At 40.9% G+C, this 14,898-nt stretch overlaps 1 protein-coding gene across 3 annotated transcripts in view; it reads right to left on the reverse strand.

Moving 5' to 3' along the window:
• Positions 1-5,265: 5,265 nt before the first annotated feature.
• The window catches only part of LOC114152892 (glutamate receptor 1-like), a 143,931-nt gene continuing 134,298 nt past the window's right edge, over positions 5,266-14,898 (reverse strand). For 2 of the 3 annotated variants that reach the window (XM_028031025.1, XM_028031024.1), the window contains exons 17-18: positions 11,631-11,765; positions 5,266-6,368 (exon numbers count right to left, since the gene is read on the reverse strand). In XM_028031025.1, the coding sequence (XP_027886826.1) occupies positions 6,156-6,368; positions 11,631-11,765 (348 nt within the window). In that variant the 3' untranslated portion in view covers positions 5,266-6,155. Of the gene's footprint in view, positions 6,369-11,088; positions 11,278-11,630; positions 11,766-14,898 lie in introns of those variants that run through there. The other variant, XM_028031026.1, reaches the window with a different exon arrangement.

The following is a 14,898-nucleotide window of genomic DNA, read 5'->3' on the forward strand; positions in this document are numbered from 1 at the left end:
AATTTGTGTTGAGGAAAAATTATTATTTTTAGTGCTTAATACAGTTAATCTTACGGCATGTGTAAAAGGTATATTGAACACTCTTATTTTGAACAAATTTCTTAATTTTGAACAGGTTTGTGTTAAGGATTTAAAATTAAACCAGATGGGCAAGTATTCAGACCACAGGAGGCCGTAAAATTAGCATCTTCTCCAGGGCACTATTACTTGAGCCTGGGGGAGATAACGGGAGAGACTTCGGATTTCACAGGCATCTGTGAAATCTTATCTCATGTTTCTCTGTACCCAAAATGACCGTAGAACCCAGGAGGCCAGGACGCAGCTGTTGGCTCTTTTATTTTACCAAGAGAGCAAATGGCCTTTGATCTTTGGCGTAAATTAGGGGGAGTTTCTAAGTTTCTCTGAGTGTCCAAAGTAGCTTCCAGTTGGTCAACTAGAGGTACGCCTTAATTGAATATATTAAAAAGGGAAGACACACCTTCAGTATAAGACTTCGTGTACAGGAGTAAAAATTCAGAGAGCTGCCACTATTTTGCTTTTTTGCATCGGCTCTCTCCAAAGACGCGTCTTTGTTTTGTTTTTTTGTTTGTCTTTGTCTGTCTTTGTCTGTCTCAGGTAAAGAATGTATATCTCTGTTCCTCTGCAGCTTTGTTGTTGATTCATACATTGCTTTGTATGGGATTAAACTCTGTGATTCTGTGACGTCAACACGCATTGTTGTTTTCCTTGTGGCTGCACGTCGCCCGCTGAGAGGACCCGGGAGTTCAAGGAAGAGAGAGAGCCAAACTTTTTTCCAAAGTTAATTTATAATTATTCTTCCTTAACATTTGCCTGAAGTTTTAGCGATGGTAGCAGAGGAAGTGCAGGAAGCCGTTCAGTCCGTCTTGGAATTCCACATATTGAATTAACATTAACAGCCGTCTCATTCAGTTCGGAACTGCTCTCTATGCAATGGACCTTACCAAGCTCCGCCCACAACCGACCCACGTGACCGCAAGTCTCACAAACAAAGCCTCGCATCTCATTGTTCTATGTAAACATGACTGGATTAGTGCATCATTTCTATCGGATTTTCACAATATATCAGCTACTACAATGGACAGAGGAACTAACAAGTTCATGTGGAGGAGGTTACTGGTTTCTAGGATTGTAGACTAATGAAATTTGAGAAGCTACAGACTGACAGGAGGAACCAAAGAGCTCTGTAAAGGTAAAGGCAAATCTTCTATAATTGGGATATAATTCATTTAATTTCACATAATTATCGCGGTAGAAGCCATTTGTTTGTTAAAATTTTATGAAATATATTTGTTCTATTTGATGTTTGTTGTGAATGACGTATACTCATAAACGAACGAGGTAATTAGTCCAACGTTTAGAAACTACAGCAGCTGTAATGCAAACGTAAACAAAGGTAAAATAACCCGCTTCAAAGCCAAAGTTCAAAGCCACTGTACCTTTGAACTCTCTCTCTCTCTTTGTAGTTTAAGCACAGCTGTTACCGTGGCAATCGCCTGTGCCCCACAAGACGAGCAAAGGATATGTTAAAAACATAACATTCAGTCCGTTACGATATCAAGTTTCCAGGCTTGATATTTATTTCTCGATTATTAATCAGCGCTTCCCTGAACACATCGATGGTTGATTGACTAGCTGTACTTGGTGCTAGAGCGGCTAACACGAGTAACAGTTTAGTCCAAAGCCTTTTCTGCTAAAATAAAATCTTTAGTGTATGTCAGATACAGTACACATTTCATATTGATCTGTTTAGCTAACGTAAGACTGGGTAGCAGTCTTACTACACAGCAGAAGTTGTATCCTGCCATTACGCTGTACTTAGCTAACGGGAAGCATGTGTTTGTGAGACGGCCACGCAGGTGACCACATAGAATGGGCATCAGCCAATGAAACGCAGCCACTCTGGTAAGGTCCATGGAGGACGGTTGTTTGCAGCTCAGGTAACCTCCGGTTAATCTTAGCTTCACACTGGGGCATTACATACGTCACGGGCAAACGTTAGCAATTGGGTACATTTTAAAACCTCAACACTGTACAAGCTTTCAGGAAGCAATCATTTATCAACAGCCGAAAGACCAGACCCTCTTTGTACTACACAAAGCAAGGGGCTGATTTACCAGGCTAGGTTGCCATGGGAGATTGGTTTTCTTAAAACAGCATGAAAGAAATAAAGCGACACTCCATATATGTTTTTGTTTAGGGAACAACACTATAACATGATGTCAAACTCTTGAAACTCGTTTTTACAGATTACCACCCCTTTAAATGTACCCATAGCCAGAAGGATATGTAGATTCTGTAGTGTGTTGATACTGTGTGACTTCTTCTTTTGCATATGTGGGTTGCTTTGAAACTGCTCACATATAAGTCTGATTGTGGTTGCATCATTCAGTAGTATGAATGATCATGCAAAAGAAACCCCATTGGGCTCCTGCAAAAAAAAAAAAAAAAATCAAAATGGGGCATCAGCACTTGCTGTGTAAATATAACCTCAATAAACCACAAAACTTCCACAACAATGTTCTTTGGACAAATGAGTAAAAATCAGGCACGTGCAGAGGGGGGAACAGGGAGGCTTGAGCCCCTGCCCTTTTTATCCTTGATGCCCCTAGTGCCCTTTTTGAGGTTTTTTTTTTTTTCAAAAAATTGTTTTTATTTGATTTTTAATCTGTATGTCAGAAGGCCTGTTTGTGCCTCTCAGCAATAATATGTAGCTAAATATAATAATTTAGTAAAAATAAACTAGTCTCGCTGCCCTCAGTCTAATAATGACTCTCAGAGCCTCCATGTTGTTCAGACTCCGAGTCTATGGTGAGGAGGAGGAGGAGGATCTGTTCCTCTAACTATCAAATTATGGGCAAGAATATTTTTTTATACACTGGTTTGTGAATAAAAACGTAGGTCTGATGTTGATGTTAGAAAAACTGTTTCTATTTATATTTTTATAATCGTCCTTGCAATAGCGGGACAAAACCCGCCTCGCCACTAAACACAGAAATGCTTCGGCTGCAGAGAAACTTCTGACTTTTAACTTGATCATTCTGCTAAAAGCCCGGTTCGCTACAGGCAGCTTGAGTCGGTCCACCGACAGATATAAAGAATATCTGTCTTTATATCAGACATCCTGATATAAGACAAGGTACCGACTGTCACCGCAAGTCGCAACGCAGCTCAAAGCCGGTACCACCTGGTACCACCTGCTCTCTGTTCGCTCTGCTTCTCCTTAATGTTTCTACCAGGCAGGTTAAAGCCTCTGCTGACGGGATCTGGGCTTGAGGTTCTGGGCTGTAAATAGAAGTTATTGCAGAACCTCAAGTATTAAGGAAGATTCGACCCAATTAGAGTCACAAAATAAACATCAGAGAAAATATTGTAGCAATAATTAGAACCGCAGCAAAAAGCCAAACATGCCACAATGAAATGAACCAAAATGTCTCCAAAGCATCGGTGGACTGGCAGGGGCCACCGGGGGATTCCAGGTAGATTTGTAAGAGCGAAAATACTCCTTATAAGGTTGTTTTTCACCAAGGAAATCTGGCGCCAAAGAAGGTTGATTTGACCTGGCTTGCAGTTCCTTGTGTGTGCGAAGCAGAAATGAGACGGAAAGAATGTCTGAGAAATAAACTGTTTCGACAGATAAGAATAATAATGGGCTTGTTTTGCACTTTTGAAATGGAGCAGATGTTGGAGGTCAATAGGTCTTAACACTCCCTAAGAAACTCCAATACACACTCATGTGAAAGCTGATAGAATTCTTACGTAAGGACACACGTCAAACACGGGCAGTAATGCTATTGGTCGAAACTTACCAACTTACACCAATGAAAATGAGATTCTATAAAACAGACTGACACTAAGAATACAATGAGATTTTGGGGAGAATTTTGAGAATTGACTTGTACTGTAAATTGATCTGTGGAACAGTGTAATAAATCTCCACCCGCCGTGGCCTGCAGTTGAAGAACTCGTCTCAGAGTATTATTTCTCATCTATAATATAATTAAGACCTTTTCTGATCCAACAGATTCCAGGTATGAGATGCGCATTGCAGCAGCTGTTCCTCCAGGGCCGGCCCAAGGTAATATAGGGCCTTAGACAGAACCCCTCTCCCTCCGGAACCCGTCCTACTAAGAACCTCAGCATGACTAACATGTTTAAATGTCGATCAGGTGAATCTGTAAGAGGGAGACCAGGTTTATTGGCAGAGTTTAAAATCAGTCACTGATTATTGGTTATTTGCTGTGATGTATTTGTGAACAAACCCAATTCAAACAAAAAGATTATACCATATTGTAGCCATGGTAACACAACAATCAAACTATCAAAATGATTCTTTAAACTTTTACAAAGTAAAAGTCCTAATTAAATCCTCAAAGTACTATTTATTTTTCTCAACTGAATGCATTAAATAAAATGTAATAACATTGTCATTCTCTATAAATGATGCTACAGGTTTAGATCTACAATCTGTGTTACAATTAAACCATTTCTAGGGGCCCCTGAGTGTCTGGAGGCCCCTGAGTGGCAGCTACCAGCAGGTACTGAGTTTTCTTTGCCTTGATATTCCAGTCTTATAATTCTAGGTCTAGAGGTTTAACATCAAACTATTATATAGAGTTAACCCCTTTGAGCTTTTTGATCTATAAATCAGTCTGCAGCCAGGTTGTTCTAGAGGTTAATTATTAGGGCTTAATTAGTAACATGGCAGCAAATTAGCTTATTTCATAACTTTATAACCTTTGACCTTCTCTCCTCTGGTCTGTTTAACAGCTACAGTCTCAGATCAGCTCAGCCCTCCAGGACTGTCAGCAGCAGAAACAGAAACTTTTTACCTGTTGGGGAAAATATAGACTAGATTTGCTTTGCATTTCCCCGTATGATGGTAATGATATAGTAGGATCCAATTAGATTCTTTATTAATATGGGTTGTTGCTGTGTTGTTGTATGGAGTTTTTGTTCAATGTGCCCCTTTTATAAATGTGAGCCCCGCCCCTCCATAGGTACGGCCCTGGAAAAATCATAGATTTGGCTATAATCCACAGCATCATGTTTGGTGAAAACCAAACACAGGATATTTCAATTCATATTATTACAACTGTAAGCATTATGGTTGAACTGTGATGATATGGACTTTTTCCAGCCACGGGAGACTCATCGACAGGTCTTCTTGTCGATGAGTCGACCGTGAATCCCTCTGTACACTGCTTCTTTTTGTTTAGTTCTATTAAAGGAAATACAAATGCAGTGTAATATGTCATGTGTTGTTGTTTATATTGTGGGTTTTTGCTGATTTTTTGATCTGATCAGGATGAGATTACTACATATTAGTATAATTTTCAACACAAAAGTTCCATTTCACAGTGGCCAACAATGTCTTGTTATGAATACAATCAGGCTTTAGAAATTTCTGTATCTGGCTTACCTGAAGGTAAGCCTTTACTTGGATGAATCCAAGTAAACAAAACAGTACAAATATCTAACAAGTGTGTTGCAGCTTAACAATATTATCATCAATACAGCCATCTGTTTAGATCAACATTTTCTTCAGGTTTTACATCACAGTCTGTATTTCAGAGTAAACAAGCATTTCAAATGTGGACATGCTCAAACATCTCACCCCCAAAAGAGTGGTGTTAATGTGAATGTGAGACAGCTATGTTTTTGAATCTGAACAAGAAGGAAAGAAAAGAGAATCAAAGGGCAAGAAAAAACAGTGCATAAATTCAGCCATTATGAAGCTTAAAAAAATCAGATCCTGTTATTGCAGAAGACAAGGAGTTCAGTATAAGACAATGTTTGTAGAAAAAATAGTTCCAGTTGATGTTGAGCCCAACTGGCTTCAGGAGCTTAGTGCTGCTCAGGTGGACTATTTAGGTGCTCTCTGTACATTAGAGTTCGGCTGCATTTGGGCCATTTAAGTGTAACATGAACATCCTTTAGTCTGCCTGCTTTGTAACACTCTCCATGTTTACATCTGAACTTCCATTTGATATTTCTCATTGTATTAAATAATTCTTTCTCAGTTTACCTATTTGATTAATTTCTCTCATCTTGTCTGCTAATCTTGACCTATTTCTCTCAGTCATCCCTTTTCAAAAGACATGAGAATGGCATCCAATCAGCTGGCTGGGTTTGTGTCACATGCCCGTGGAGGACAGTCCCCGCCCTGCTGCTTTGCTCATGCAGGGTAAACCCTGAGCTCCAGCTTTCGGGAAGTCGTGTGCCACCACGCGGCCGTTCTCTCCCCCGCGCCCTGTTGCTCCACCACTCATACTTGCCGCAGCACCACCCCCAACTCCACCTGCCATCCCTCTGAGGCTGGTACTCATCATGGCCGCATCAATTAATTCCTGTAAGGCAGAGTTGCGAGAAAAATCAAAAACAAAATTTAGAAATATGAATTCCAGCTAAGATCATGCTAGGGGAGAATCGGATAAGATGAGCCATTTTTCATTTACACTCATACAGTTGCTGTGTGAATGCATTGTTTATATGTGTTGCATTATATTTTCCAATATACTGCAATATATTTTTGCTTTGTAAGGGATGGCTCAACTTACCCTGTGTGTCGGCTAGGTTGAGCCATATACCTGAAAACACACATATAAACCACCATGGGCGTAGGTTTGGGTATGGACGGTCGTGACATGTCACGACCAATATTCAAGGGATATAAAATAGTCCCGACCAATTTGGTCCCGACCAAATTACTGACCAATGGTCAGTAATTTGTAAGGTCCCACCAAAACTTAGACCAAACCTACGCCCTTGTAAACCACACACACTCCATCCTGCCACCCAACTCGACCCCTACCCTCACTCAACTCCTACCACCAAAATAAAGTCACGTTTTACCATAAAAACGTATCCTATTTGTTACACGCAATTCCCTTGATACATTAAGCCAGTGGTCCCCAACCACCGGGCCAGTCCGCGGACCAATTGGTACCGGGCCGCACAAGAAATAATGAACTACTTCCGGATCTTTTATTATGAAAATCCTAAATCGGATTTTACCGGTTACGTCTTGCGCGTCAAAATTGAGCCAACTTGCAGCAGAATGAGTAACAAAACAACATCGGAGTACAGTGAACCCTCGCTATTTCGCGGTTCACCTTTCGCGGTCTAGCTGCTTCACGGATTTGCATCGTGCATTGTGTTCTGCATTCTGATTGGCTAAACAGTCTCTCCGCTTCTTCTCTACCTGTGTGTCAACAACGTTGCGGTATAATATGTACATGTACGTAAAACAGCTTGCCATATTTAACATAATCGATGGTGGCATGTCGGTTTATAAGAATCTTTTTGCCCAGAAGAAAAAAGAGCGACAACAGCTACCGATAACTATGTTCTTCTCTCGAAAAAAACACACCTGCACCGTGGGCTTTAGAAGAAAAAAAAAAAAAAACACTACAGAGCGGAGTCAGGATACAGCGGCTCAGTCAGAAGAGCAGTGAAATACTTGTGAGTCACTATTTGTGCTACTATACTTTGTTTTTTTGTTTTTTCATAATAATTTTTTATTTTCTCCCTTTCTAATCCAATGCTGCAGGTCGCGGTGGGGCAGGGCTGATCTCCGCAATTCGGGCACGGGAATCCGCTTTCAGTTCATATTAAAATTATTATTTTACAGTACAGTAGTTATTTGTAAAAAAAAAAAGAAAAAAGAAAAAAAAGTTTTTACAGTACTTTTTATTTGTTAAACAAATGTTTGGGCCTGTAAAGAGGTTTTGTTCTTTGGTTTCAATGTATTATGGAATATTTAATTGTATAATAATTGTAAAAAAATAAAGGTTGGGGACCACTGCATTAAGCATCTTTGTTGTTGGGAATTACTGCTAAAAATACTCAATGTTTGGTCTTGGGAAGTGAATATTAACATTTGGAAAGAAATTGAAAGAGCTGAGACTCCATGACACTGTCTTAACTTGCTTCCCAAAGCAAGCATTTCGACTTTATTTGTGCTAACATGCATCTCCAATGAATTACTAGATTGCATCGCAAAGGGGTTTTCAATAACACTTGTAACCTTTTATTCTGTAAAAAAGAGAAAAAAAGAAAAGTTGATCCCCAGTTGTAACAGTACAATTCACACTCTGGCTTGGTGATTTATTTTCCCCATATGAAAATCTGATTATTTCTAAACTAAAGGCATTTTCTTCGGTGTTTAGGTTTTTCTGAGCATTTTTGCCTGTGTGAAGCTCTCTGTCTCTCTGTGCGTCACCTCTCAATAAAACTAATGATGTGGATCCAGAGTTAATATCCTGACTGGAGCCTCTGAGGCATTCGCACGCCCTCGCTTTTTGCTACCAAGCTTCCACAGTCATCTCACAGATTGGAGCAAATAAATCCCAGGTTTATTCATTTACAGAAGCTAAACCTCACAGTGAGCATTCCCACATCTGCCTCCAGCTTTTACCTCAGCAGCAGGAATTTAACTGTTCACATTCCACATGGAAATCCTGCAGCTTGTGCTTAGTTCTTCTTTCAGTTAGTTAACATAACTTTCTGTTTTTCTAGAGGGTTTTATTTTATTGACACACCCAGGGTATATGTGCTCCAGGTACCACAGGACATCTGTCTCTTATTCAAATCATCCCTGCTGATTTTGATGGAAACTGACAGTCTGAACAGAAACAAGTCTTTCTTTTCAGTAAGGCGTTTGCTTTACTGAAATCTATCAATGATGGTGGTGTTTATAGACTGTGGGAGGAAGTCAGAGTACCCAGAGAGAACCCAGCATGCACAGGGTTCTCATGCGATATGCAAACTCAATGCAGAAAGAAACTGAGCCTGGATTTGAACTGAAGACCTTCTGTCTGCAAGGCAACAGTGCTACCAACTGTGTCACTGTGTAGCACGAATCTGAAAATCGTGCATATAAAGCATTAAAAGCACTTTCACTATAGTGAGGTATAAGACAGGATCACAGTTTTCACATTTTTTTGAGTTATTATTTCTTTATCGGGTTTGGAAATTTGCTCCAAAATTAAGATGAATGCAGAAACCTGGTTTAAATTTATTTCATGAAGATTTTATTTATGTGAGAAAATTGTCACCCTAAACGATGGAGTAGTGTACATTTGCATCAGCCACCGGATTTGTTCCTTTCTAGAATTAAAGCTGTAGTATGTAGCCTTTATAAAAAAATATGTTTTTAACATATTAAAATTATAATTATCCTATGACAATATCCTTTGTCTTGTCCCAGGGTTTTATTGCTGTCAATCACTCCTGTATTCACATCACCTCTCTCAACCCCACTTTGCTCTCTGCTACTCTGGTTCACATGAGGCTGGTTAGCATGATCACTGACGACAGTGGATAAACAGTTTTCCTGGAAAGGTAAGTTGTTTCTGGGAAAACTGGAAACAACTTACCTATTATTAGCTATTATTAAATGTGCTAATAGCTAAATCCGCTATTAGCACATGTAGCAGTGTACAGTACACAGGAGGTGATTGACAATGCTAAGATGCTACCCTCAGCTTTGATTGGTTGTTTTTACTGGTGAACTTCTTCAGATGGCAATATTAGCACTTGGAGAATGTGAAGGAGTTTGACATTTTCAGAGATGATCTGTCTCATATTACAGTCACAACATTGTGACAACTTTAACAAATATGGAAATATCATATTTTTGTTGCAGGTACATACTGCAGCTTTAAGTTTGGAGGGCTGCACAAAATAATTCAGAGGGCCGTAAATGATCCCATCCCACACTTTAGATAACACTGAATTAGAGCCTCAATCAACAGATTTCTTACAATTTCAGGTATCGACAGCCAAATCAGAAGGCAAGTTTGGGTTGAGTACCCAAATTTGCCTTCTGCAAATTGGGGTACATGCATGTATTGACATGCACCAGTAAGAAGTTGAAATTGTTTCCAAAACCTTTGGATTTCAATGACTCTCACTGTCGGACAAACAACAACAACAAATGTCTTGGTTTTATTAAGCAACCCTCACAGTCTCAGGAGTTGACTCCCCTCGGTGCGCCCCCGAGGGGTTGGACCAGCTCGGCATGACAAAATGTGATCATTTTGCAAGATGCATGTATCCTCTGTATTGATAACAGGTGCAGCACTCCTTGCTTATGCATAAAACTGTTGTCTAAATCTGGTCTACAAGCCCCTCCATCTGCTCTTACTGATGAAATCTTCCACATGTTGCGTCATCGCTGCCTTCAGAGAGCACTTCAAGTCGTTTTGTGCACAGACGCACATGAGAAGGGAATAACAAAAGTCCAACGTAAAAGAGAGCACTCTTAGCTCACACTAGCTTCTAATGACTTGTTTGTTTCTTCTGAGCCACTCTTCAAAGCCACGGCATAAAATAACGCAGTCTGTGACGAGTCCTCCGCAATTTCATCACACTCAGACGGAGCAGTGATGAGGAGTCAGAGGCTGGAGTGGCAGCTGAGCAGAGTTCAGTTGATTCACTTTGAAATGGAAGTCATGTTTGGTGCTGCTGCCCTGTGGCAACATACTGAAAAACAGCAGCAGCTGATGCTCACAACTAAAAATAAAGCTCTATCTGTGAAAACATACAATGTGAAATCTCTGAGTGAATGAACAGTCAGATTAAGAATTGAAAGGCATAGAGAGCAGGAAGATACTGTAGAGTCTTATTCTGAAGACATAAATGGCTATTACATTTCTAGGCACATGTTTTATGATCTAACTTACTGTTGCTATTTGAGCTCAGTTAAGGTATTTAGGTTCTCTCTGTGTACTCTGACTTCCTCCCAAAGTTCAAAAACATGACTGTCAGATTAATTGATCTCTCTAAATTATCCATAGTTGTCTGTGTTCATGATTGTTTGTCTTCTGTGCTCTGATCCACAAAAGATAGGACAAACAGGTCACCGGTCTAGGAGCTTGTTTTAAGTCGATTCCTTTGATACTGATGAAAAGGTACTAGTCCCAGCATGTACTGGAACTAGTACATTTCTAGTGTGTTCTGCACTAGAATTTGTGTCAGTTAATTGGTAAGATTTTGTGTCTTTGCAGTGTATATAGAGGATTGTTTTTGCTCAAATGTGTTTTTTAAATTTAACTGCTTCTTTTTAAGTTCTGTTTTAGTTTAGATATATTTTCAGAAAGCCTTGCCCAAGATGCTGATGTTAACTATTTTAGGATCTAGACCATCAAGCAAGTTGAGTTGCTCTTTCACTCTGGGCCAAAAGTATTTTTAAGCTTGTCAAAGTCCAAACAGCTTGGTCCACCTTTGGGAATTCGTCCAGGCAAACATGAAACACTTTAAAAAGAAAAAAATAAGTCACATAAATAAGGTGAGGAACACTTAAGCTGCAGTTTTCAGACAGAAAACGATTAAAAGTCCCCCTAGACAATAACAAGAAAAGCTGGAGCTAGTTAATGAATTGATATAAAGATTACGATCAATCTGAAAACTGAGATTCATGTAACAGAGGTTTTCTTATAATTTATATTTTGATCCTGTATGCTCAGCTTTTATTCTCTCTGCCTGTTTTTTTACAGAGAGTTGTAGAGAGTTGAACTGCAGAGTTGTCCTGATTGGAAAATGATCGACTTTTATTATTAATGTAATGCAGGAGTCAGCAGACAACATGCAGTAGTTTAAAGACTCACCTTCATCCTCCTGGACTCGATCCGAGACTTGTAGCAGAACTCAGCCAATGCCACCAGCATGGCCAGCCCAAGTCCACCAATCAGAATGTAGAATACTCCAGCTACATTACTCAAACTGAGCGCGCTTGTCTTGTCCTGTCATTACAGAGTGGTGGAGTTAGGGAAACAGACATGGTGCTGCTGGGCATGAGATCGCAATAAATTTTACTGAATAACCAAACAGTTAACTTTCTGGCTTATCCGAAAAGAAAGACACATTCTTCATTCAGAGGCTGTGAAATGAGGTAACACTCCAATAAATTAGAATTGAAACAGCTCCTACTGAAGTCCAAATGGTATTAAAAATTATGAATGAAACATAACTTTTGTTTGTTGTGGTAGAAATCATGCAGATCACCAACAGCAATATATACATTATTTGATCTAATCTGACCATATCCATACTTTTCTATGATTCTATAACAACTGTATACAGCAACAAGGAATATATTATTGTATTTTCCATCGTTTGCCACAATTATTACCATTTTTTGGGGGGGAAACTATAGTATTCGGTCATTTGAAAATAAACTGATTTTTTAATTAGAATTAGAGATTAACTCCTGAAATGAAAAGGTTTATAAAATAAACACTTTAACTTGCACCGACTGATTGAGTGGGTGGCATAAGTGGACTAATAGTGTTATCAGTCAATAAGATTACAAAACTGGGAATGAAGGTGACCAGGTGACCACTAAAAGAGCCTTATAACTACACAGCAGTACTATGAGAAAAAATGTCATCCATATATTAGGAGAACACAATTTAAAAGAAAAATTTCTTATTTCCACCCTGAGGTTTTGAACTACTCCCCCACAAATCTGCACTCTTATTGTTTTGCAACAAACATGCTCAAATTTATGTTCTCCAGCAAGAGGCAGGGTACAACCTACACAGGTTGCCAGTCCAAAACAGGACAACACAAAGACACAAAGGACATGTGAGGGATTCAAACTTCTGAATTCATTAATTGGCAGCAATGTCTGAGTGCCACTTATGCCTTTATCCTACTAGATTTAAGATTTTATGCTTCCTGTGCAAATATTCTGTTTGAATCTTGCCTGTCCTGCTCCAGGTTTAAGGGTGGAGCTTATTGGGGCCTCACTGTTTGATCACATTATGCAAAAACACAGCATTTGTTTGAGGACACAACATGGATGACATCACCAAACCCACAATATCTCCGCTAACAACATTTTCTGTTGGACTTTTGATAAGACCACAAGTCCACTTCTAAAACCACCCCACATGTGCTCTGATGTTTTTTCTTCCTTTTTGTGGCAGCTGCTTGTGAATGAAATCAGTTTTATTTCCATCTCAGGTCTGGTTGTCAACCAAATCTGTTATGTTCCGGGGTTCTCTGGTTCTCTTGGTGGGGTTTTTCCTGTGCGCCTTTTCCACCTCTTACCACCAGATGGCGACAGGTTCCGGTTGGAGTGCGGTGGTATCATCATCATCCAAATGTCATCAATTACCCTCATCAGCGGAGCATACTTAAGGAGTTGACCGCCAGTCCAGCGTCGCCTGAGTGTTTGCCAGTCACGGTACCTCTGAGCCCCCTTGAACCTGTCTCTGTGTTCCTCGTTGCCTTGAGCCTTCCTTTGATTCTCTTTGTGTTTCTCTGTTGCCTTCAGGTGATCCCTTTGACACTCTGGACCCGCTGACCAGATCCTGGCAGTTTCCTTGGTTTCAGAACCTCCCTCGTGACGCCGTGGAAAGTATCCACTGGTTGCCCGAGTTCCCAGACTCACCTCTCCGTTGTTTTGCAAGTATCTCCTGGACCCCACGGCTGGCGGTCGAACCACTCCTCTGTGTCTCTGTTGCACCCGAGCCTACCTGTCCGTTCTCCGCCGCACTCCTCCGTTGTTCCTGGACCCACTAAGAGACCGAGACCCTGGACATACTCAGTAACCCTCCAAGATTCAGATCCAGCCACCACCAAGTAAGAACAACCTGTGTTTCATCTGAGTTTTCCATATTCCCACGACCCCTGAACTCACCAGTCTGCTTTTTCCCCTCGCAGTGAACCACTGCTGCCCGTTACAGTTGATTCCCTGGACCAGACCACCTTCCCACACTCTGATAATTGTGTACCTTAATAAATCACTTAAACTGATTCTTACTCTCCTGTCTTGTGTTCTGCATGTGGGCTAGAAACCTTAACCCATCATGACAGAACACTCAGGCCTACAAATCAGCCCAGCAGACACAATCCGGAGAGCATTATCAGAACAACAATCGTTATTACAGACCCATGAACATGCCTTAAGAGAGCTAAGCAGAATCCAAACAGAAACAAACCAACAGTTGTCTGAATTAACCCGCTGTCTTCGAGGTTCCACCCCTCAGACATCTCCTCCAGAGCCTGATCCAGTTCCAGTGATCCAACCCACGTTTTCTGAAGTCCGTCCACCCATGCCCGAACGATTCACAGGTGAGCTGAGTAAATGCAGTCGTTTTCTTCTGCAATGCTCAATCACTTTCAATCACTCCCCAAGAAGTTTTTCTCAAGATAGTTCCAAGATCGCATACGTCCTGTCCTTGCTGTCGGGCCGAGCTTTATTATGGGCCGAGGCTCGTTTCCCGCATCCGGCACATTATAGTTGTTCATTCGATGAGTTCGTAGAGGAGTTCAGACAAGTGTTTTGTCAAGACGCAGACAAGTCATTTAATTCCCGAGAGCTATGGAATATTAAACAGGGACGTAGAACTGTGGCGGATTTCTCCGTCGATTTCCGCATTAAGGCTGCGGCTACGGGCTGGGACCCAGCCGCACTTAAGAGCGCATTTTATAGCGCGCTAAATGATAATATTAAGGATGAGTTGGCTACTTGTGAAGAACCAAAGACACTAGAAGAACTAATTAGCCAGACCATCCGACTTGATCACAGGATCCGGTCCCGTACTAGAGATCGGGGTTATTGGAGCCAACCATTTAAACACCTCGGTGGCTCCGCTCCCGCTTCGGCGTTTTCTCCGCCCCGAGATTCGCAGGAGTCAGAACCCATGCAAGTGGGACGAACTCGCCTGACTCCAGAGGAACGCCAGCGGCGCATTGCTGCCCGCCTGTGCATTTATTGTGGTTCTCCAGGTCATTTCCTCGCCAAATGCCCGGTTCGTCTTAAACCTACCGGTCCGCCAGTAGAGGCGAGGGGGTTGGCGGACCTTCCCAGTAAATTAGACTCTCCTCGCTTACTGTTGCCCACTACTATCATGGTTCGAACTCAGT

This window comes from Xiphophorus couchianus, chromosome 11, assembly GCF_001444195.1.
Source record: "Xiphophorus couchianus chromosome 11, X_couchianus-1.0, whole genome shotgun sequence".
NCBI classification, from domain to species: Eukaryota; Metazoa; Chordata; class Actinopteri; order Cyprinodontiformes; family Poeciliidae; genus Xiphophorus; species Xiphophorus couchianus.